The 24,400-nt window shown below is 46.5% G+C and overlaps 8 protein-coding genes across 8 annotated transcripts; 2 read left to right on the forward strand and 6 right to left on the reverse strand.

The window, feature by feature from the left end:
- Positions 1-519: 519 nt before the first annotated feature.
- FPOAC1_005369 (uncharacterized protein) lies at positions 520-1,891 on the reverse strand (the record flags this gene model as incomplete). The annotated part of the gene is made up of 4 exons (XM_044849897.1): positions 520-599; positions 646-1,539; positions 1,589-1,722; positions 1,773-1,891. 4 exons carry the CDS (start codon positions 1,889-1,891, stop codon positions 520-522), a joined length of 1,227 nt encoding a protein of 408 aa, XP_044708607.1.
- Positions 1,892-4,035: 2,144 nt separating this feature from the next.
- On the reverse strand, positions 4,036-5,354 carry FPOAC1_005370 (uncharacterized protein; the record flags this gene model as incomplete). Its single annotated transcript, XM_044849898.1, has 4 exons — positions 4,036-4,541; positions 4,593-4,882; positions 4,931-5,201; positions 5,261-5,354. The coding sequence occupies 4 exons, from the start codon at positions 5,352-5,354 to the stop codon at positions 4,036-4,038; spliced, it is 1,161 nt and encodes a 386-aa protein (XP_044708608.1).
- Positions 5,355-6,702: 1,348 nt separating this feature from the next.
- FPOAC1_005371 (uncharacterized protein) lies at positions 6,703-7,736 on the reverse strand (the record flags this gene model as incomplete). The annotated part of the gene is made up of 2 exons (XM_044849899.1): positions 6,703-7,265; positions 7,370-7,736. 2 exons carry the CDS (start codon positions 7,734-7,736, stop codon positions 6,703-6,705), a joined length of 930 nt encoding a protein of 309 aa, XP_044708609.1.
- A 550-nt stretch (positions 7,737-8,286) lies between these two features.
- FPOAC1_005372 (uncharacterized protein) lies at positions 8,287-9,752 on the forward strand (the record flags this gene model as incomplete). The annotated part of the gene is made up of 3 exons (XM_044849900.1): positions 8,287-8,502; positions 8,552-9,538; positions 9,585-9,752. The coding sequence occupies 3 exons, from the start codon at positions 8,287-8,289 to the stop codon at positions 9,750-9,752; spliced, it is 1,371 nt and encodes a 456-aa protein (XP_044708610.1).
- Positions 9,753-11,882: 2,130 nt separating this feature from the next.
- FPOAC1_005373 (uncharacterized protein) lies at positions 11,883-13,445 on the reverse strand (the record flags this gene model as incomplete). Its single annotated transcript, XM_044849901.1, has 4 exons — positions 11,883-12,557; positions 12,607-12,755; positions 12,825-13,197; positions 13,422-13,445. 4 exons carry the CDS (start codon positions 13,443-13,445, stop codon positions 11,883-11,885), a joined length of 1,221 nt encoding a protein of 406 aa, XP_044708611.1.
- Positions 13,446-17,364: 3,919 nt separating this feature from the next.
- On the reverse strand, positions 17,365-18,233 carry FPOAC1_005374 (uncharacterized protein; the record flags this gene model as incomplete). Its single annotated transcript, XM_044849902.1, has 2 exons — positions 17,365-17,414; positions 17,468-18,233. The coding sequence occupies 2 exons, from the start codon at positions 18,231-18,233 to the stop codon at positions 17,365-17,367; spliced, it is 816 nt and encodes a 271-aa protein (XP_044708612.1).
- A 413-nt stretch (positions 18,234-18,646) lies between these two features.
- FPOAC1_005375 (uncharacterized protein) lies at positions 18,647-19,204 on the reverse strand (the record flags this gene model as incomplete). Its single annotated transcript, XM_044849903.1, has 2 exons — positions 18,647-18,903; positions 18,976-19,204. The coding sequence occupies 2 exons, from the start codon at positions 19,202-19,204 to the stop codon at positions 18,647-18,649; spliced, it is 486 nt and encodes a 161-aa protein (XP_044708613.1).
- Positions 19,205-23,624: 4,420 nt separating this feature from the next.
- FPOAC1_005376 (uncharacterized protein) lies at positions 23,625-24,380 on the forward strand (the record flags this gene model as incomplete). Its single annotated transcript, XM_044849904.1, has 1 exon — positions 23,625-24,380. One exon carries the CDS (start codon positions 23,625-23,627, stop codon positions 24,378-24,380), a length of 756 nt encoding a protein of 251 aa, XP_044708614.1.
- Between the last annotated feature and the right edge of the window lie 20 nt (positions 24,381-24,400).

Raw genomic sequence — 24,400 nt, forward strand, 5'->3', positions numbered from 1 at the left:
AATACGGGCCTAAGTACCCTAAACTCCAGAGAATATATGATAATACTAACTATTCATATAGGAATAATAAGAGATATATCCACGGCATGGATGAGGAGTACAACGATGTCGCGCCGTGGAACTACAGTCATGGGCCTAATCTTTTTGGTCCGGAACCTGATGGATATCCAATCCAGTCTTGTCGCGTACGGACCTGGAAAGAGATGGACAGTGTTATCAACTCTGAGGGATTCTCCACTGGAAAGGGCTTGACGCTGGTTGACGTTGTGATGGATAGATATGATATATCAGAAAAAGCAAAGGTGTTGTTTGAGTTTGTTAACAAGCAACTTTGGATAGGGATATAGAAAAATACACAACTTCTTACATGATCACTCTATTACCTGAGTACGTTCGAAATTTCCCGACATTTAGTTTGTAGGTAAAGACATCCTCCCTCAGCTGTCGCGGCATGCTTGTTGCTGACAGCGGTTTTGTATAGACTCTCACCGCCATTGCCGATATTCCCATAGCCTCTGCTTATTTTCCGTTCTTTTCTACTTGGTCTTTCCTCACAATAACATCCTCCAATGTCGAAATCACCGCCTCGATCTCTTCGCCTAGGCACTATTAGCATCGTCGCTGATCACGGGTTCAGAAACGTACGGGTATTGTAATGTGCCATGCTCACTCGCACAACACCATCCCCGGCATCCAAGTCCAGGACTTCTGTGATTAACCGATGGGAATAGAAGTGACCGTGCTTCAAGCCAATATTCGAATTCGCTTCGATAGCAGCTACGACACTTCGAGAGTTCCACCCCTCCACAGTGAAGCTCACAATAGGTACTCGACTTTCTGCGTCAGCACTGGGTTCTCCATAGATAGTGATGTCCTCTCGCTTCGATAGGTAATCGAGCAGCATGGTTTGAATCTGTGTCTCTTGCTTGACGCTGCCTTCCCAGCCATGTTCGGATATGTGATCTACAACCGTAGGAATGCTCGCTATCAGCTCATAGCTCCCAGCAGCGAACGATGCTTTGTCAGACAGAGATTCCGAGGGGTTGAAGTAATGGCATAAAGGCCGCAGTTGCTTCTGGGCTTCTCCACTGGCATACAGCATGGAAATATGAGGACCAAAGACTTTGTACCATGATAGACAGTAAAAGTCGACTCCGAGATCCTTCACATCGACTGGGCGATGGGGGGCATAAGCGACTCCATCCACACAGACAAGGACGTCAGGAAACTCGTGAGCAGCCGCCGTGATGGCTTTCACGTCATGGATGGAGCCAAGCAGATTGGTAGTGTGAGTAAAGGCCACAAACTTTGTCCTGTTGGACAGCAATGGCTTGAGACTCTCAACTGTAAGTTTCGGGTTGTTACCCTGCCCTTCAGGATTCCAGAATCGTATACTCAGGCCCTGTCGTTCTGCAAGATTCAGCCATGGGGCGATGTTGGCTTCATGATCAAGGGTTGAAACGATGATCTCGTCGCCTTCTGCAAATGTGAGACCAATGGCCAGGTTACGCAGAAGTTGAGTGGAAGAGGCGCCATAAACTGTATCATTAATCAGTATTATCCAACATGGGCTTCATTTGTGATATACCGATCTCGTCTGGAAGTGCATTGATGTATCGTGAACCTGCTTCGTAACCTTTGTTCACTTTCTTGGCTGCTGTCTGACTCGCGGCATAGGATCCGCCCATTTGCACATTTGAAGTGATTAGATAATCCCGTATCCTAATTGAGGTCAGTAAAAGATGAACAATGTTTTCGAGTGCTTCGCATACGAGTCGGCTGCGGCGCCTAGGATTTGGCTACCACCAGCGTTGTCTAAAAAGATTTGTTTCTGCTGCAAAGCAGGAAACTGAGCTCTCAAAGCCCCAATGTCGTGTTTGGACTGCGTCATATTGGGCTGTTTAAGTGAATACAATACTTTCTATATAGGCCAAACCTCTTGGTGGGAAAGGATATGCTGTTTTAATATTTCCTGACGATAAAAGGCCAGGTTGAATCAAGGTTGAGATTAAAGGCGGGGTAGATAGTGGGGGATTGTGATGTAATCGTTCCTACGTAACAATGAAAGCCAAACAAGCAGGTGAATCAGGATTGCGACAGGAAAGAATAAGCAAAAAAAGATAGAATGCATTGTTACTTGCCTTGATACGAGTAGTTACCAACACTGAAAAGTACTGTCTCCACAACATCACTGAGCATTTTTATAAATATAATAGCACTACTACATAAACAATAACGAACTCGACTTTAGATGCTAGATAGACGACTCTATCTACCTAATCAGACCAAAAAAGAGACTCGCTAAAACAATTTCTAGTGATACTCAAGCTCAAGTAATGCACTGAGCTCTTGTTCACGTCTGATGTTCTTATATATAAACTATCAATGCCCACGGGCAATGTATTCTTCCAAACTATTTCCATAGCAGCCAACTCAACCACAGAACCCCACTGATATCCAGGATTGACAACTCAAAATGTGTACCTACACTCACCAGTTTACGAAATGCAAGCAATGCATGCACATTTTGAATGAGGACAACCCGTGCACATTCCGATGCAAAATTCACCAGCAAGGTCGTGCTTGCGAACAAACAACTGAAGAAAAACCCACTATATATGCCGACCCGGCGGATTGTGGCCCTTGCGTAAAGAGAGAGGAAGAGAGGAAGAAGAAAGCCAAGGGAGGGAGTAAATGATTCGTTCGATGCACTGGATCGAGATGGGTTGGAGTGGACGCAAGATTGATAGGTGATTTCCAATACGACACAGTTCAGCGCATGTGTTCCTACTTGCTCTATTCCTTGTCGTACCTCATGTGTTATAAGCGAAAGATTAGTAGTTCCTATATATCAGAACTATATTAAGTCGTTATTGGTAGATACTTGTACTTTCAAACTGCCACCCGATTCAGTCATTTGTAGATAAGTCCTTTATACGTTATCGCACTCACCAACAATTCTACTGCCTCCGCCATCGATATTTTATGTACAACTTGGGAACGGATGAACGTCCTTCCTTGAACAACCTGTCACAGCGATCACCTGCTTGTGAGCACGGGGTTCGGTATTACGAGGATCCAACGCATCCAAGGGTCTTTATCGCCCATCCACAAAAGACTGAGTGCTATATAATATCTCCCCAGTTCTCTTGAGACGTCAACCTCCATTAAACATCAGGCCTCGATAATGCAAACGTCGCACAGGGATTGACACCAACCCAAGATGTGCATTACCATTCGTATCGTGACAAAGTGTTCAGTGTGCTGGTACGTCATCAATACGACACATGGTGTGACTCAACAATGTGAGGGATATAAAGAAAATGGGGTTTGTTCTGGAGTTCATCACCCAACGAAGACTGAGTACACGGATGAATCCAGTTGTCCAGAATGTATGAAGAAGAATACTGGAAAATGAACAAGTAATTGCCGATTACTATAAACTTGCAAGGGAGACTTGTTATGGTGTTTGGTTCTAGATGGTTGGTGTTTGGTTATAAATTGGCGATTACATCTACTATTCTTAGGGTATGAGGCTGAAGCGAATACTGGCGAGATCATTCCGGGAAGACGAAAAGGTTGACAGGTGCTGCCGAGTCACAGATTGCTTAGAATTACTACCGTCTTTCACTGGACCTATCAGGACACAATCACATAAATATGGTCTGAATAGGGGAAAGTATGTTGACCGAACTGATCAAGAAATTGAAAGGAGTGAACGACAGGGGCGTCACACATCATTTGAACTCCAGGCTTAGGGTTTATGGATACAGAGTAAGCTCCTATCCTTAGTAGCATAAAGTGGCTCACTGATTTCGTCTATTATGTTCGAACTGAGGTTGGTCTCTATGAAAGGATGGTTCGGCTAACCACGTGAAGTACCACGTTGTGATGCACGTTGTGAGCCGTTGTGAACCACGTGCCAGAACCCCACAGAATGTCTATTCAAACGATCTATAAACGAATGCAACCAATCTATAAGGAACCGAAACTTAATCAACAAGAAAAAAGCTCTCTCTATACCATAGCAAAGATTTACATTGTAAGCATAGCAGCGAAAAGAGCGCCGACACTCAACCACATCTTGGGGATGTTTCCGGAAGCACTGTTCTCATCACTATCAGCAGTTGCAGAAGCACTGCTTCCTGTTGAAGTTCCATCGGTTTCAGAACCGCTTGTCTCGGCAGCCTTGTTGTTCTTGAAGTCGCTGCTTCCAGTCTCACTTGCCTTTGCGGTAGACATGGTTGTGGCGTCAGAGTCGGAGTCGGAATTGGTTTCGGTGGCAGACTCAGCAGTCTCGGATGTTGTCTTGTAGGCAGTTTCAGAAGCAGTTGTTGACTCTGTCTCGTCTTCATCCTCATCGTCGTCCTTGTCGTCGCTGCCGTTGTCCTTCTTGTCAAAGTCGATGCTCTTGTAAGATCCAGATCGGTCACCATAGGAGTAACTCTCAGCAGGGTTCAGGTTCTCAATCTTGACCTTCTGCACAGTCATAGTGAAGGGGACCTTTGAAAAGTCGGTGGGTCCTCCTCCCCATTCAACCGCTACAAGAACATTAGCCTTTCTTCCCATAATATCGTCATAAATATACTCACTTCCTTCTTGGTTCTCATCAACGTCTCCTGCAGCCCAGATTCCGAGCTTCACACGCATAGGTGTTTGGGGATAGTTCTCTCCTTGAGATTCGGCATACTTGAGGGTTCGGACAGCGACACCGTTGATGTACCACTCACATGACACTGGGGTCCAATGTACAGTATAGTTATGGAACTCTGACTGAGTGTTGTCGACCGGGAATGTAAGACTTTGGGTGTTGTCGGTGCTACCTTTGCTATAAAAATTCGTTTGGGCTTCGGCATCTCTACCTCCCAGAAACTCCCAGTCACTGCGCATGTTAGTACACTATACGCCGTCTGCGATGGACGTAACTTACACCTCATCAAGGATATCTGACAGCAAGACGATGGACGAAACAATGCCTTGTCCAGGAGCAGCTTTCATGTGAATCTCGACACGACCAAAAAACATATACCAGCTTGTTTGGATAGTAGGTGACTGGCCCTGTTTGTTGATCGTAAACTCAGCACCCTCCGAGGTATATTTGACGTCTCCGTGACCTGTTCCTTCCCAATTGTCGTCGTCGCTACCCTTGGTAAAGTCTACCGAGTAAGACGAAGAAGCAAGACCGGGGTTAGCATCACATGCTATGAGCCACATTAGTTCATTCGCCATTATCAAAGTCCACTGTTTAGGGATTACCAACACTGCTTCATGGGATTGCAGCTCGAATACGTTTGCGCAGTAACTGAAGCTGCAAGACTGGCAGCCAGCATAATTCTTGACCACATAGAGACCATTTTTGCGGAGTTGCAAAGAATGGGATTGATTAGAAGAGTTGAAGTAAAGATTTATTATAAATATTAAAACGAATGAAGTGGTAGACAACAGAGGTAACGAAAGACGGTGTGTATTGACACGAGTTAAAAGAATGCGACGTCAGCCTACCACTTGACACTGGTCAGAAAGAGCAAACTTTCGGCAAGTGGGAAGAAGAAGAAGATCAGACGAATACATGTGGCTAGACCAGTGGATATAAAAATAAATAATGCCCTGAGCATGCGATATTTCTCTCTCCTTATTGTTGCTGCGCCTTCTGAACCTTTGTTCAGGTTTGGTTTAGCTGATCTTGGCTAATCACTGTTGGTCGACGTTAGGCAGGTGTTAGTTATCAGCTATACGGAGAGGAAATGAAGATGGTCGCTTTACTGGGTCCCCTAGATCCTTGTCTTGTGGATACGCAAGCTCTGACGCGTAATGGGGCATCCTTGCTCCATGAATGGAGCGATTATCGATTATTTACGGGGAAAAACAGATATGATTCGATGCTGACATCGAACTGGACCATAATAACTGGGAGAGCTGAATGATCTGAGCTTGACTTGTTTGCGGTTCGTCTAGTTTCATCATTGACTTTCCTTCTCCTGGCGGATCTTGAAGTTTTTGGAGTGGAGGCTACTGCTAGTCAGGCACTGAATCCTCTGGTCAGCTCGTAAAATTTGACAGGCAAGGTTTGTTTTGGAGAGAGAAAGGTGCGAGATAAGGGTCTGGCAAGCGATATTATGGCCTATCATACGAGCAAATCACGTCTATTTTTGCTCACTGGTACGGTAACATGCAACATCCTTTTCCAATTCCACACGAGGATGAAAATGCTTATCGGTCACTGATTTTCAATAAATAGTGTCCGGCTGAAAAGCTCGGTTGGGGCTTCCACAGTGACTCCGCCCTTGCAGGTCCAACTAATAACTAAATTGGAGAAGGGGCAGAGCTAGCACGGATCTCGACTCGGATCGATCGGCTTCGACGGCGTGAGTTGTAGGGTAGTATGGATCAAGATTCGCAATCAACAAAAGCCACGCATCCTGATGGTTTCCTCTAGAATCAGACTAGTTTCTCAAAACAGATCTCATATTCGGGATGCTCTGTTACTGGACACTGGCTGGAAATTTGGTATGTAAAGCTCTATAGGGTACAGTCAAAAAGAGCCAATCCATAAATCAATGTGAGATTCGGGTTAATCTCACCACCACATGTGCTAGTGAGAAATCATTGTGAGACAAAGCTTGATGTGGGTGTTCCTCGAAGTATGATGATCGTGTGAGACAAAGCAATTGAGACGCGTCTCAATATATTCCATTTAGTTATTTACGAACGCTGCTCATGGGAAGCTTCATTGAGCCATGTACCCAGCTCGATGCCCATCTGCGCACTCTGATCTATCATGCTTAGATGACCAGCCTTGTCAATAACGACGATTTCCTCAGCCTTCAATACATTTCCCAATCTATACGCCCCTTCAACCGGAAGCCATTTGTCGTCACCTCCCCAAATGACCGTGACGCGTAGTTTTGACCCAACCTCGCCATATCGCCCTTCGACTTCTTCCGTGCTCCTCCAATTAGCTTGGCACAGTTCTCTAATGAAACCTCGTTTGCCGCCTTCCCGTAACCAGGGCTCCTTGAGCATTTGCATTGTTTCGCTTGGTAGTTCGTGATATGCCGCGTCTCTGATGTAACTCTCTAGGATTCCCTCGAATACTGTGTCGGGGAGTTGTTCAAAGATATGAGGGTTTTCAGCCATGCTCTTGAAGAGGGGTTGACCAAAAGGTCCGATCGCGACAACATCGATCAGACAAAGACTCTCATAAGGTAATCCATGTAAGAGATATCCTCGAAGACTGATTAAACCTCCGTTATCGTGAGCGGCGACTGCCAAACATTAACCTTGTGTTCGATCTTCGTGTGTGAAGTGAGCTTTCATTGACCCTGCTCTTAGGGTGTTCGATCTTCAATGTTTGAACCCTGATACTTACCATGGGCTGTTGGAAAAGACCAGTTACCCTCCCATTCTTGGAAGAGTGCAGCAAAAACCTCTGCTTGTCGCGCAAGGTTGCTGTCGAACTGTTCAACAGGGTGTATGCTGGGCAGCAGACCCGGCTTTAGATGTTCTGGGGGCGATTCACCAAAACCAGGCCTATCAAAAAGATAAACACAGAATCGACGCGATAGGGCAATAGCGAAGTTGTTCCAGACACGTGAAGACCAAGGCGTTCCGTGAACAAAGATGAGGGGAGGGAGACCTTTATCGCCCAATGTTCCCCATTTAATATCGTACACATGAGTTGAGGTTTCATAGTGAAAGGTCTCGGTGAGAATTGAAGGGTCTTGTGATGATGTCATTATGTTGATGAGATGAGGGAAGAATTGAGATTGTGATGAGATGAGATGAGCGATTGATTGAGAATCAAGAGAGGCGACGGTGAAGGACACGAGATATTGGGGTATTTATTTGTATTGACGAGTATGTAGTTCGAAACAAGAATGAGATCATAACCATTGATTGGGGTGAGATTCGGTTTGCCACCGCCCTTATTTCTACAACTGCGACTCACAGTGAAAATGTCATCTACATATTCATGATCCTGACAGAAAACATGAGCTTTGATCAAAAGTGATGCAGTATAGATGTTTTAAAAAGAAGCAAATAGTATTACTAGAGACAATTTTAATGAATCTAATTCATGTCATACATTTGGAAACTGGAGGTATTCGCTTTGTGCTATCTTGGCGTGGATGAATCCATCCTAGTAGCAGTTGACGCCCTTTGGGTGACATCCTAGAGATAAAGACACTTTTCGCCGCACAACGCCACTTTCTACTCCTCCCTCTTTAATCAAAACAAAGGCGCATGACATTGTAACTCTCGACTTGACAAAGAGGTGAAGTCAAAATGTCAACCACAACTGCCGTTCAGCTCGAACCGTTAGGTAACGGGACATCCTACGAACCTTCTTCCTCCAACCTTCGTCCAAGAGGAGCGCTCGCCGAAACGACATCAAGTCACCACAACGATTCCGATGATCCAGCTCTTGAAGCATCGCGCATCGCAGATAGCACAGTCCCAGACGGAGGCTACGGATGGGTCGTGGTTGTCGCCTGCGCAGTGGTAAATATCCCGCTCCTAACTCTTTAAATTTCTGTCTAACGTCTCTCAGGTAGCATGGTGGGTGATTGGGTTAAGCTACACTTGGGGTGTGTATCAACGCGCCCTCGTTGAGCGAGGTGTTGGGTCGCCTCTCGCTTTATCATTCTGCGGCTCTCTCTCCCCAGCTCTTATGGCCGCGGTTGGCATGCTGGTGTCAAGGATGATCCGGTCTTTCGGAACTCGAACACTTAGCTGTACCGGTATAGTCCTTATGAGCCTCTCATTTGTCCTTGCAAGTTTCGTAACGGATCATCTTGTTGGCCTCATATTTCTTCCTGGTGTGCCACTAGGACTGGGTATGAGCGGTTGCTTTATGTCATTCTCTGTGGTGCCAGCGCAGTACTTTATGAAACGACGCGGTATCGCTAACGGTATCATCTATGCTGGAGGAGGCTTCGGTGGTGCCATCATGAGTATTGCAATTGATTCTTTGATCGAAAAGTACAGCGTCGAGTGGGCTTTCCGGATTACAGGGCTACTCATTGCTGTTACGGGCCTTCCAGCTGCATATCTCATAAAGGAAAGAACACCTCTCGCTCGAACAGGAATTGTGGATTGGAATCTGTTCCGTCAGCTCAACTTTGCCATCCTCTTCTTCGCTGCTGGAGTCGGTATCTTTCCACTCCTGGTGCCACCTTATTTTCTGCCTTTGTATTCCAGTTCCATGGGTCTCAGCACAAGTACTGGTGCTGGTCTTTTGGCAGGCTTCAGTTTCGCTTCAGCCGTGGGGCGTATCATCAGCGGCTACCTCTGCGACATCCTGGGTCCGATCAACACCCTCTGGGCTTTCTTCTTGGGTAACTCTATCACAATGCTTGCTCTTTGGCCGGCATCGACGTCACTCGCGCCCCTGGCTGTCTTTGCCGTGCTCAACGGACTCATGAACGGTGGTTTCTTCTCGTCTATGCCTACAGTTGTTAGCAACGTCTTCGGGTCAGCACGTGTATCTACAGCAATGGCAATGATGATCGTTGGCTGGATATTGGGATACCTCCTTGTAAGTCCCAGATACCAAAATCACTAGATCGTGCTAACAAAGATAGGGGTCACCCATCGCAGGGTTTCTGCTTGAACGTCATGGCGGTGCTGATGGAGGATTACAAGCGTACCGACCTGCTATGTTTTACGCAGGTAGTCTTTCATCGCTTGCAACCATTCTAACATCATTCTTGCGATGGAGAATAAGCAAGAAGGTCTTTGAGAAGGTCTGAACGAAAACATTTTCGGCAAAAAGGCAAAAAGAGAAAGACGACCAGGAACTCAAACTCCACTGCTTCGTTGAGAAGACTTCTTAACACTGGCCCACGAGGGGTCCAGAAGAGGTCTGCAACTGACTGGGGGATCGAATCCCTAACGTTACCTTCCGGTACGGTCCATACGGACCACTAGACCATCGCTTTCTGTTTGATGTTTTCTGATAGTAATGAGCTTGAGGTATAGGTGGCATAGGTAGAGAGGAGTGCGAGAGGGGCAAAGAAAATCGATGAAAGGGACTTGATCCAGGCCTGACCTTCACCGGCCCCACCTTTGTGCTACTTGAACTGCACAATTCGGACCTTTTCAGGCCATTGGTTCATCTGACGACCGTTACTATTTCAAGTGTTGTGTTGTGTTTTCAACGTTTTCGACGTGCCTCACCTGTGGTTTGAACAGAGCTCCCCCGTTGGTATTTTGACTGAGTTACTTTTTAAGCACCTATATAAAATCCTTCAAGGCGAGTCCTACAATCATATAAGGATTTGAAATCAACGTTGGGCACTGACTTCAATCAGATGCTTCGCCCTTTGTCAGACCAGACGAAAACAATCATAACAACTACCGCGCACCTCCCCCCGCAACAGCCCCTTTTCATTTGCTTAGAGATTTCCATCATCACTAAATTGACCACTTCAACTTCTCTCTAACTTTCATCTTCCTCTATCGCTGTCGGAATATACTTCAACCTTCTCGTCCTCGCCCTTCGACAGACAAAACCAGCCTTTACAATTACAACGCACCTAACCCCCCAGCGCCGCTCTTTATCTCTCCGGAGATTTTCAACATCTCCGACCTTCTCTTCTCTAAAGGCAAAGCCCTATACCCACCAATTCATTTGCCTACTTTGCCAACATTACTTGGCTCTCGTGGCTTGTCCATCGGGACCGGAGCTGTGAGACTCATTTCTCCAATCAACGGTTCTCAGGTCCCACTCTTCGACACTTTCCCTCAAGCCCACGACGCTCTTACACCCTCCCTAATGGGTAGCAGAAAAAACGACCTCCTAAGTCTTAGGTTACAAAAATAAGTAGTCTAAGAGCTATAGTCTAAAGATCATAAAGTGGCCCACTAATTTCGTCTCTTAGGCTTACAGAGGCCAATTTTTCTGATACCCTGAGGCCTCCTTACCTGCCTTGCTCCCACAAGTCTCGTAATGGATTTCGATAAGGTTTCTGTCTTTAGCATTGGAGCCAATTTGGGATCAGGGGTATTCCACTGAGCGCTTCCTCTCGTGCTGGATGCGTCGAATGAGATCTTTGTCCCCGAGTTTGGCGGTGGGCCAGTTTATCGTATTACCTTGGGTACAAAACTTGCAGAACAGGTCGGTACCGATAGGCGAAGATCAAGGAAGGAGTGAAGTTGTGATGGGGAAAGGAAGAAGATAAAGCTGCAGTTGGAGAAGATTATGTGCGGCGTAACATCGATAGTATTCCCCCATCGTCTACGGTTTAATATATTAGCCTGATGCTATCTACTCTGCAGGAGGTTGCAAAGCACTCAAAAGAACGACAGACGCCAGATAATGTCGAGCTGGGAAGATGACCTGGGTAACGCGGAATTGAAAGCTAAAACACGAGACAGGGATCAGAACAACTCGTAACGGAGCGTCCGATGAGGGGTTCACTGTGATTTTAAGGTCGTGAGACTTGACAGTGGCGATGGCAGGATGTGGACTACTGTAGCTGTAATTTTTATGGTGTTAATTGTGTCGATGAATGGGATAGTCAACGAACCGAATAGCGCAGCCTTTGGTGAATAATTCGAACGCTTTGCCTTTTCTTTTCCCTACTTTTCACCCTGAGGCTTGGCGTCTTTTTAGAACCTTTGCCTTTGCCCTTACGGTTGGAATCAGACATATTCACAGTTGAGTGGGATGGGATGGACTGCATGTACTACTTTATTGAGTTTAGTCTTGACTGTAAAGCCATAAAAACTACTTGACCGTGATGTGTGCCACTGTTGTCCAGTAGCTGTCTAGGTCATGTTCTCTCAGGTACAAGTCCATTTTCCTTTGTCTCCCCAAGATGTCCTTGTCCGATCTCGCGCTGACGTAGACTCAAGCACGGGCTTTCTTCCCATCATCTTTACCCGCATGTTCGTCCTTGCTCTGACGCGCCCCCAGATTCGGGGGGGCCAAGTCCCACAGCGTCTCTCATCAGGTCTCGAAAACCAGAGGCCAAGGTAGTGAAGTTACTTTTATACCAAATCACTTGGTCAGCCACCTTCTTCTCAAACCCATCGATCCGGTTGGTGATCTTGTCAAAAAAAGTCTTCATTGTCTTCTTCCTGGCGATATCGGTCTCGCGTAAGCGAACAAGTTCCTGAGCCAGCTGGTCGATAGCATCTTGGGTCTGCTTTTGTACAGCCTGGAGATCTTCGTCATGTTTGAAGCGTAGACCTTGGACTTTTTCGTCCAGTGACGTTCTCATGACAGTGAGCTGATCGCGAAACGCCTGGACGGTGCGACGGTGGTACTCTTCGGCATCAATCTTGTCCTTGTCCTTGTCCTGGGTGCGAATAGATGCAATGTCTCGATTATCTTGTCCAATAGCGGTATTGGCGTCAGTGAGTCCGGTCTCAAGAGCCTCCAACCTTTCCTCCGAGGTTTGAAGTTGAAGCTTCCGCTTTTTGGAGGACGTTGTCGTCTCTGAGAAGAATTGGGCAAGCTCTTGGTCAAGCTGCGCTTCCTGTCTGAGGAGCGTTGAGCGTGTTGAGAGAGACGTGAATGCCGAATCGAACATTTTGGGGTGTTTGGTAACCTGCGTCAATCAGCCTCTGTTGCTTGATTTATCAATGTTAAGTATTTACAGGCTTAGCCTTTGCGTCTTCCTTGATGATTTCAGTCCGGCGTTGGGATTGCGGGACAAGATCAAAAAAGACCCCAGGTCCGTAGAACTTCTGTTCCTGTTCTTCGCAGATCATTCCAGGAGGATAGAAGATTGTATCGGGGGGGAAATCTACTCCCCAGTGTCGGGACAACTAATCCCGATGAGGGCGTAGTTTTTCGTGGCCCGGTCCGTACACACATGCAAGAAAAAACCACTCTGGGTAGGTGATGCTGCCGTAGCTGGTACGTTTCAAGACGGTAGAATAGACTGAGGGAAGAGGAAGATCGGCAGGATTGATCGAGGTCATGTCAATGATGTATTTCTCAACATGGTATGCAATACAATCAGCGATATGTGGCGTGACATGTTCTTGAATCGCAGCCCAGCCGATTTGGAGCCTGTTCAAGATGTTTTTGTGTTTCTCCGACTTCCATGAGGATTGCTGGCGCACCTCATCGAGATAGGCCGTGTAGGTTAAAGCGGCACCAGGGTGCGCGTCACGGGTAGGAAAACTTGCCATGGCGATGGCGGTCAAGTCTCGAATGATGGCATAGAAATGAAGATTGTACGGCTGGAGAAAATGTTAGTAACTGCAATAAAGGGTAAGCGTAAGTAAAGGTATACGAACGAGCGAAACTACCAAAGAGTTGTTTGCGAGGTAGAGGTCATTAGAGGGTAGATGTTTTTTTTTTTTTCTGTGAGTAGAGAGGGTTGTGAGATCGAAAATCACATTGAAAATTGTGGGTACGGTTTGGTTAGGCCTAGCAATCTAAGATGACAAACTGTGTAAATTACGCTTTGTTGCAGCAGAACAAACATCCCAGCACCGAACAAAGGCTGGGAAATTCACCAACTCTCTCCCTCGCCAGTTTCTCTTGGGATTGAAGGTTTTAAATCCAACACCACCACCAGGGACCGGTTACGACCTCGGCTGGTGAAAGACTTAGGTCAGCGGCACGCGTTAACGTAGCGATCAACAACAACTTCTGGCCTTTGCGCTATGTCAGTATTGTTAACACAGAAACAATAGCATTGCATTGGTGTTACCGCTGACTAGGTTCATTCACTAGATATCAGACTTGCATGTCTATCGCAAATGATATACAACTTCTCTCTACGATTCTGCTAAGCGACGCAGACCGCAGACTTCAGGCGACATGAATTTCCAGGCGAATGACTTTCCCAGCAATACCGCTGAATAGCAGTCGGACTGCTTCTAAAAGAACCGCGCTCATAGCAACAACACAAGTTTGCTAACAACCCCCCCCCCCAGCAGATCGAAGCGCACGAGAGAGAGCCTGTCTATGTGTATGTTGGGCCGTGGATGGGATACAGGAGACCACACACGCATGTCATTCATCTTGACATGGTACGAACAACCAGACCCGGATACAAGATTGAACAACCTTATCCAGGTTTGCGGACGAACAAACACCAGAGAATAACCTTGGCCATCACCTTTGTACAACCGGAGGCTAAGTTAATCTATACCCAGCCATACCAACCCCGCCCGCAGAATGCTACGCCGGCTCGTCTACAGGTTTGCGTCTCCCGGATCCTCCTACCTTCCCTTTTGCCAGGAGTAGGATTTCACACGTAACATCAGCACTCACAAGGTGGCCAGTACCAAACCAACCTGCAGTCACCGATCGAATACTATGCCGAATCGAAGACGCATTTCAACGCTTCCGAGTCTTGTTATCCCACATATTAAGTTCAGTATAGAGGAACGATAGGCAGGGGCAATAGAGGCGACAGAGGCAATGGGGGCAACAGTGCGAATTTTCTGGATAATAACAGAAGACCTAACTCAGGTTAATGGACGGACTATAAAGAATAGATAACCGGGCTTATGAATAAACTACGAAGAAGAGGGTTTAGCTATTACTCGCGGTTAGCTACATCTATCGCATTAAGAAACTCAGGTTAATCATAGCCGCTCAGTATATAGAGCTTTCCAAAGGCTTCAAAGTCAAGTCAGCCAGTCAGTGGTCGATGATTCGGACTCTAGTCTTGAAGTTGCAGGGCACTAAATATGGTTATTAGGTTGGCCAGGAGTTCTATGAAGACGATTTGAAGTAAAAGAAACACATATTTACAACCGAAATAGAACGAATGCGTGCGAGATTTGTATGATTATCCTCGAAGAAAACAGATTTATTCTTCCAGGATCTGCAGTGCCACTACCAGCAAATGATAGATCCTATAACAAAGCATTTTAGCAAGAAAACAACAGATACAAAACAGAACAACTGTAACTCTTCAGTAACAAACTGTTTTTCTCGTGTTTGTAGAATAACGAGGCTTTTCAGCCTTTCAATTTAGAAGTTGCACAAGCGCTCTAACCTGCAAGCAGTCACCAAATGTCAACAGGGTCCCAGTGCAGTTCCGAGACCTTCAAACTCTGGGCTGGTTCCAGTCGCTTCTCATTTCGCTTTGCGATTACCATCATGATTGGTCTTTTTATTAGTGCCTCAATCGAGTGCGGTAATATATGAGACAGCGCCCTGGGATCCTTCTCCTTCAGCAGCCCCATCGCTTCGTAGCGGGTGCTGACTTTACTGCCCTCTACAGCCTTCAACGCCGGTCCAATCGATTCAACGGTCCCAGGAAGAGAAACTAGCTGGCTTTTGTTGCAAGGGTTCCAGTACGCGACAATGGGAACAATGTCAACATACAGGCTTAGACCACGCAGGCCACACTTTCTCGCGATAGGTTCCGGAATTCCGACCAGTTGATTGTCCTCTGTTGTCGCATGGTACGAAGGTAGGTCCAGGGCTCGGATATCATCCAGGAGGCATAAGGAAAACAGGTCGCGTGAAGGCGGTTCCCCTTTTCACACCCCAGTGGGCCACTTCATCGCGGTTCCTAGGAAAGACGCCAGGGGCACCGGTATAGTCAGATAGGCTGGGAGCCCTCTCGCACTATGTCTCATTTCGTCGAACAATTGTCCGATACGATCCTGATCTAGGACTCGTAAGGACACTACATGCGACTTGTGAGTCTTCACGTCGAGTCGGTACCCGGCACCGATCAGCCGGTATGGGTGCGCATGCCTTGTCATGCGCCTGTCCTCGGTATATCGCAAAAAGTAGGGGAACCCAAGTAAAAAGACTTCCAGCTCAACAGGCGGCACGGGATGAGCGATCACCTTTCGGGGGTCACAATCTCAGTATAGGACCAGTTCAGTTCCTAGATTGTCTGATCCCTGGATTTCCAGCCACACTCCCATAGATTGGCGAGCGGTATTTGTCGACATGGGGTCAAGTGGTTGGCGACAAGGAAACATTTTGTAATAACCACCAGTTCTAATAGGATCGAATATGCCCCAAGGGGCAGCGGTCGAAGTATGAACATGATACCGTGTTCATCGCGTAGATAGATAGTTGACATGTCAAGGTGCCCTTCGTCGCCTGCCAGTGAGATACGCTGCAGCGGGACCGGTGATAACTGCAATCGCGCTCGCTTGTTTTGCTCGATGATTGCTCATATTGGGGGTGATTTATCGCGGGAGTGCATCTTCCCATTGGCTATGTATCCCTTCATAAGACACGCTTCGTGTAAAATAGTGTTTTCCCGGCGAGCTTTCGAGAAGGTTCGCATTTCATCTCAACGCCTGTCAGGTTGACCACTCTTAGCAATTCCGGCTCGGCGATTTTCGTCGGATCCTGGATAGGGTACATATAGACGACTTGCCCATCCACACAACAGATACCAGCGTAGAGCCCAGGTCGAGGGTCATTCACGGTGGGCGCCTGAAGTGGCAGTCGAGTTGCCGGGAGTTGAGGGATCATTCCAGAAGTCGAGACCGCTGGCGTCTGTTCCCCGATCAAAAGATTTAGTAAGTATCTCTCTCACGGCTTCGCCTTTGACTTACCTCATCAAAACTTCAACAAATGCCTGGTACTGCCTGTTCTTGGCCCTCAGGGCACGCAGCGGTCAACGGGCTTCGGTTCGGACACTAGACCAGGCTTTCGCCCTTCTCTGAATCACGCTCGCCTCCGCGTCATCAGACAGGGACAGGTCTCGCGCGGTTGTATCGACGTGGTACAGAGTAGTTTCGTTCAAGTCGTTTGGAGAGTTCTCAAGAAAGGTTCCCTCCCCTCCATCCCTCCTCGCGATGAGGTAAGCTTCAAGTTCTCGCATTGGAGAAGACCTAATTTGGCATAGTCAACGTAGGCGTTCACCTCCAGGGCGCGGTATGCTTTCTTGCCAAGGCTCTCGTAGCATTCCTTGATCAAGTAGTCAGTCAATGAACAAAAAATGTTTTTGTGATGATACCGCCTGAAAGTGTTGTCCCTTCTATGGGAATATAGTGATGGAGCAATGTTTGTGTGGGGTATCTGCAGTAGACCTACGGTTTGAGCATAATCACAGGTAGATAGAATTTGTCATCCTGCCCGTGAAATCAGGCATCTGTGCGGCCTTCAAATCTTGGAAAACACAAACGTCCATTAAAACACCTTGGGCGTTGTTAGTAGACTTGCATTAGTTTTGTGCAAGGTTGCTGGTGTTAACAACTTTCTAAAGACTTTTACCATCACCAGGAGTTACCGAGCATGTACACGCATTCGCAGATTGACACAATTTAACGTTAAGAAAAAGACTTCGAAAATCCATTATACCCATGTATCGATAGGGTCCTTTGTTCTTGTCCTGGATAACCCATCGTGCGATAGCCCAGCGATTCCAATATATCCCATCCCAACTAAACGACCAGGTTTATATGGTCGAGCCGTTAGGCCTCTTCAGAGTCAATGTCGCATTGAGCTGCGTGTTCTTCACGCTCTATAAGATAATCAGTATTGGCCAACTTGCTCCATCCAACTCATCAAACCCACCCTTTGTAATCATTTCGACTAAATTGCGAGCTACTCTGTTGCTGCTCTCAAGAAGGTTGTTCATTCTTTCAAATTCTTCGTAGGCTTTACCATTGCCATCTTTAGAGAGAACATTCTTTAATCGCCCTACCATTGCTGTTAGACGGCAAATTTCAGTCGATTTTGCCTCCGAAGCGTCCCGGATTCTGGATAAAAGGCTGTTGTTTTCAGTCTCTTCTTTTTCGTATTCAGCGATAAGCTTTTGAAGAGATTGGATTTCTTGTTTGAGTGCTGTATTTTCGGCTTGAAGCCGTAAAGCTCCTTGTTTATCCCGAACATCGCTTTCGTGTCGCTGATTACTTGCTCGCTTCTCCGCTGAGAAGGTCAAGTCTCGGATAATAGGACCGTTGTCGTTTGGGTGACCTGCAAGGATATTTGCTTGTGGGAACTCGATTTGGGCTCTCTTTGCCCAATCTGATCTTCGGACATAGTCGGTATCCCATCGCGGATTAGCCATCACAGCTGCAATGTTGGCCCAAGTGATTGGTCGTGTGGCTGGGATGCCTGCCTTGCCGACAATGTGGTTGCAAAGTTTGGCAGTTGTTGTGTTTGTGAAAAGACGAGTTGCCCAAAACTTCCAATCCTCTTGGTTGTCCTGGGAGTGACCCCAAGCAAGCCATTGAGAATGAAATTTATCATGCCATTCTTCATCCTGTTCTTGATGCTCTCGCCTAGCTGTGTTGGTCCTGTAATTTGGTTCGAGTGGTGGAAAGTGATCATCACTCATGGCGATCTTCTAATTCCCCTGTAGCGACAGGGGAACGGCGTGATGTGGTTGATGATCTGTTGTACCGTTTTGAATGTTGTGTGTGTGTGGAGAGAGGGATGCAGGAGAGAAAAATGCGATTTGGATATCGGAAATGACTTGTAGCCTAGATATTTCGATTAGCCTCAGGTATCAGCAAATAAATACAGTATTTACATGTCCTGATTTTATTAATTTTACTGCAATAATTCATATTTTCTTAGACATGGCTTTACCTTCCCACTTTTCTTACGCAGGTAAAGAATAGTGGGGTAATTTTTCTTGATTGCTACTGCCGCCTGGCCCTTGCTTTCCTTTCTCCATAACATTTTTACCCCCGCAGCTGCGTTGAAAATAAACCTCCCACTCCACCATCGTGAACCTTGTTCTTTATTTTAACAACACCCGCTGCCTCCGCTCCCAGCCGCGGGCAGAACGGTAGATTTGGTGAGGCGAGTGCTTCGACGGGGGAAAACAGCTGCCAACGAAATGACTGATACTTGTGCGAGTTCCTTGTTCTGGAGACTTCGAGCACCTTGAGCATCATGGCCGTTATTGTAGCCGTCATCAGCCTTAACACTGAGCAGGGCTCTTTTAGCCTTTCGCTTGACGGGGCCTTTAGCCGCTGTGCTTGGGGAATCGGAATCGTCCACTTCCGAGCGTTATGAGGACAGTCCTTCTTGAATCAGCAAATGCCTTCAATTTCGGTACCAGTGGCTCTCACTGGAGGGCGTCTCATATGATTGCGTGCTGGAATTCGACGGCGCAGAGGTATTGTCAGGTTTCAAGAGGCTGTTGACGCTGAACTTGACGAGTGAAGATCGGTAAGTTGAGGCGGGGATCCCGGTTCTTGACAACTCTTGAGTCATTAGGAATTGCCGACAGGATGTGCTCACCAAAACAAGTTTTGTGGCATTCTCGATAACTTGGAGTAGAGCATCCGATGAGCCCATGAACGTTACCCTCCTAAGCTTAGGGTACAAACATAAATATCCTAAGACGCCTGGTCTAAGTATCATAAGCTTACCTATTAATTTTGTCTCTCATGGTCCTAATAGCCAATGTTTCTAGCAGTCTGATAGTCCTTAACGTCTTGAACTGAAGGATCCACAAGTCTTAAGATGGTTGACTCAGCTTCCTAGGCTGATCGGAGGGCTCTGAACTTGTTGACAGGTCTGCCGATGGCGGGAGAGGTGGGAGTAGTAGGAGTGTTAAATGGCGTCCATTTCAATGTTTTAGCGGAAAGAAGAAGAAGGTTATCATGGTTCGAATTCTTCTATCCATCAGTCTTATGGTTAGACTGACACCGAAGCGGCTGATGAAACTCAACCCCGGGGCGCGGTGCTCCCGGTAACCGTGGTTTTCGGTAGTTGTGGACAGGCGGGGAGGAAGGAGAGATACGGCGGCGAGACACCGGAGGCAATGAGACGTCGGAGGCAGGGTCAGTTCCGAAAACAGAAAACGACGACAACAAGACATGACACAGGTCGCAGACAATGGTATGGTGTCGAGGTTGGGAAACAAGGCGGGGACAAGGTAGACTACACAACGGATACAATGTGCTGTTTGAGGCTACAGCTGTGGATTCCGGGTCGACGGTTCCTATGCTGACATTCAGAACTCAACAAGGTGACACCTTTCGCGTTGATCAGCCGATAGTGTCTTGAGAACAAATTGAAAGTCAACCCGGCGATGAACGCAAATCTTGGAAAAGTCGCAAGTCGTGTTGCATTAGAGCTCGTGCTATACCGGTGAAAATCGATTTGTGGGTGGCAGTGCGATTTGTTTATTTTTGAGATTTCGGTAGTCATGGAGAGTTGAGCGGAATCACCAACAACATCGATGCTGTTGCTACCTAGAAGCATTAGATACAAGATTGCGACTTAGCCTCAAAATAACCAGCGTGAATGTGCAGGTACATTGACAATGTTGACTTGGCTATTGAGAATTCGACAATGTAAAAGGGTCATGTACAACTTCCATACGATTGAGTTCTAGGACGCCATCGTTGTCGGCGGATTTTGGTACGATGACATGGAGCCAAGCAGCAAAAAATCACTACGCGAGTAAATAACATCGCGTAAAGTGCTTACTTCAGGATGGCGGTATGAGTTTCCAAGTTGCCCGTAGCCATGTCAGGGGAAATGCTGGTTGGTCTAGTAAGTGCTACAAAAATAAATAACCTAAGGATATGGTCTAAGTAGCATAAATTTGGTAAATCATTTCGTCTCTTATGCCTCTAGCAGCCATCGTTTGAAGTACCCTAATGCTGGTGACGGTTTTGAACGCAGAGATAGCAAAAACAGGATTGGGGAGTGCTTGTCCAATAATCCAAGAATTCAACCACATTGATGATCAAAGATGAAGGAAGAAAAAGAAGGTGAGGAATCGATATGACAGTCATCATTAAGGCGACTGCGGAGTCCGAAGGTGATTCCTGCGAACTCACATCAGCCTCAACACAAGCCTATGCCATTACCGAGCGAATCATTGACGCCAATGTCCTATTTGATCATACCCACCGTGGACTTCCCGACGGGGATACTGACCATGGGGGATTTCCCTGAGATGAGCACCTCCACTGCGCATCTCGATGCCTTCAAGGAAGGAACAATAGTCAATATAGATTAATAACTATATATCTGACTTTATTCCTTAAGCGTGTCTTGCCCTAGGTTATCTTTACATCACTTGTTAAAGTTCACTTAAGTAGAGAATGGAGTCTACCGGGGTGGGGAACACTTTTCTATATATATAAATAAACATTACTACACCTATTTATTGGGGGTTATTGAAATGTTCATATGTGCAGCCTATGCCACATATCCCCTATAGATCCCAACTTCACTACTCCTCTATAACACCAGAAACTTAGCTTCCAGGTCATCACTCATGGTGCAGACCTCATCAAAACAACCATCTATTTTTATGCTTGCTTCACTATGACAACTTCAGCGAAATCTGGCTAGCCGAGTCACAGTCAAGGATCTTTTGGCGAGACCTATGCGTCTGTCATCGTTAGTCCCCATCACGATCGACAGGGAAGTAAAGATCACTCTCCCGGTTTGTCACGGCCTTCCCACAAAACTTCGGCAGAGGCTGTGTTTCCCACTGGGCAGGTAAACGACTCGTCATGGTTACCTGATGGGTGCAAAAGGTCCTATAGTGAAATACTTCCGTTGGAAATCCCAATAAAGTATGAGAAAGACAGCTTGATACGTCACTGTTGCAGGAGTCTTGCTTGTCCTTGGTTTCATACTAGCCTATACTGTTGATAGTCTGGGTGTCCACCAGCGTCTATACTTGTAATGGTGTCTCCCTGGGCTAAGTCACTGGTAACCTTGATCGAATTAAGAAGAAGGAGATCACTCTTCTCACAATGAATGATTGATACTATAGTTGCGCTTGGACAGATCTGCACTTAGATAGATTCCTTGTGTATAGGGTATGAAACGTCATTGATGTATCGACATCTTTGGCCAAGGATACCTGAGCTCAACTATCGGCGATGGGCTACAATCTCAACTGCTTCGGCTTTGGTATCACATGCACTCCAATGAGTCCTGTCTGAGACGTTTGCGGGATCCCAACCTCTAACACTGTAGAGAGCTTGTCCCATTCCCACTTTAAAGAAATAACTCTAATGTTATACTCAATGTATACAAGTCCGAGCACACAGCTTAATCAGATTAACTTTCATGTCGAGACATATCAAGTTGAATGACTCAGATACCTTCTAGGTTTTATTACTAGTAGCAAGTTGAGAATAAGGCTGTGCCACCGTGCAACTGTATCAAGATTCACTTGACACCGCTTAGACACTATCCGAGTTATTACAATACCACGTTTCGGTTATTTCCCCAATGACGATCACTTCAAAGATTCCACAGACAATGAATGAGTGGCTTGGAGAACAAAATGCCAAGGCGACACATCCATATCTCATTTAATGCAAGTCTACAAAAAAAGCCAATACGCTTCAATATTGGGGTAAAGTGGACACGATGGATGACTTCTACCGAACACAAGATGCCGGCATCTATATATAGGTGTAACGATACAGAATATCTATAGATCCATACCAAAACAATAGATAAGAGATTTATACACTTAAGACACATGCTAAATTCTTCCGCGGCTGGGGTTTAGATGTTGTTTCACGATTGAAGCTATGGCCACAAGCTAACTACTTGCAGTACTTTTGTCCTGGGGCGGTTAAGATAAGAGGGCCCAAAGCGGCTCCAGAGTGACGAGATGTGGGATATTGATTGGTCGGATGTGACGGAACCCTCGAAGCTTCTTATGAAGCTTGTATCTTTAAATGTTGGAGGTATCGCACATGGAGCCCCTAGTTGTTTGACGCCTTGACATAACATGGATCTCACCCGCGCCCCCACTGACGAGAATCTTTCGGGATCAACACTACTACCGTCTTTAATGGAGCTGCGAGTTGAAGACATGACTCTGTACTGGCGTCATTCGGTCATTCCGTGTGCAAGAGCTGGCATTACCTCCGTATTTTCCTCTCCCTCGGGGCGGGTAACATAAGAATCGGAATTAGTCACTTTATGCTCCTTGGACCATAATTCTTAGACTACTTATTTTTGTAGCCTAAGATTAGGAGGCCACTTCTACTGCTACCCACTAGCTAGCAAATGGACGAAAACTCGAAAGTGTTGGTTCTATTTCTGCGTTGTTCTCCGAATCAAGGGCAGCTGCGACGATCTAATCTCGTTCACATGGGAACAGGGAACATCTTTCCGGGTAGATACATTGTTTTGCCGTCGAGTTTTGACGCCCAACTACAAACAGTGGCAAAGATAACCGCCATGGTGCGACAAGATCGCGCCTAATCATTCTGGGTATATTGTTTCAAATTTCTAGATCTTATCTCCAGCGTTGCAACGAGCAGCCATCTGCGACGGTTGGTGTTGCCAAGCCGTTTATCTTTTCTACTTACAGGGGCCCTGTCTAAATATGGTAGCCTCCTTGTTTCTTGCCACGCTTTAGACAGAGCCTCAACATCAAGCAATGTAAAGCCAGCATGCAAAGGTCCCCCAAAGGTTGCCACTTTGACGTTTCGTTTTTGCAGGGTGAGAACCGGAACGATGAACGAAAAGGTCCACCAAACTAAAACAACTGCCGAAAGGGCCGTGTTGATTCTATTCTAAGTAGCCTGTTCTCTAGATATAAATGTGTGCTGTCCTGTTTTGTTTGTGTTCGATGCAAAAAGTCTGGAGCTGGAATCCTATTGTCAAAGTCGACTTTTTGTCAATTCTTTTCTTTTCCCCCTCTTTTTTCTTTTCCTTGTCCTTTTCTCCTTTGTCATTTCTTCTCTTCTTTTCCCCTAATTTCACTTCGAACTTTTCAACCATGGGTAGAAAAGAAGAAACCTCGGCTTGGACTGACTCAGTCGTGTCAACTCGAAAGAACTCAGAAGATTGGCAGCCGCTGTCACGGAACTCTGTTGTCCCCGGCCGCTTGAGCGTCAAGCTGGACACTCGACATGCCAGTGTTGATCACGGCCGACACAGTTACAGCAGGTCCATCACCCCGGCCGTTGAAAAGGGTCACGACCCATTCCGAGACAGCGACGATGACGAGATAGACGAGCAAAAACAGCATCATCATGATATGTTCGACCCGAACCGACCCAAGATGGCTCTAAAGGATAGGCTGCATCACTTCACGTTCGCCTGGTTCACACTGCCGATGTCAAGTGGAGGGCTGTCCTTGCTTATCTTTGCTCAGCCACATCAATTTCCAGGGCTGAGAGAGATAGGCTTGGCAGTTTATATCATTAATATCCTCTTGGTCGTCGCCATTTGCTCGGCAATGTTGCTTCGTTTCTTCTTCAACCCAGGCGACATGTCAAAGTCCATTACCCACGAACGAGAGGGCTTCTTCTTCCCAACGTTCTTTTTAACTATTGCAACTCTTATAACCAGTACCCAGCGATATGCTATCCCTGATAACGACGAGACGTTGGCGTGGGCTATCCAAGTGGCGTACTGGGGATATGTTGTCTTGACCGTTTTGCTGGCTGTTGGCCAGTACAGCTATGTCTTTGCTGCTCATAACTTTGGTCTACAGACTATGATGCCGACTTGGATTTTACCTAGCAAGTAGTTCCTTGTCTATTTGAAGAT

Source organism: Fusarium poae, chromosome 2, assembly GCF_019609905.1.
Source record: "Fusarium poae strain DAOMC 252244 chromosome 2, whole genome shotgun sequence".
NCBI classification, from domain to species: Eukaryota; Fungi; Ascomycota; class Sordariomycetes; order Hypocreales; family Nectriaceae; genus Fusarium; species Fusarium poae.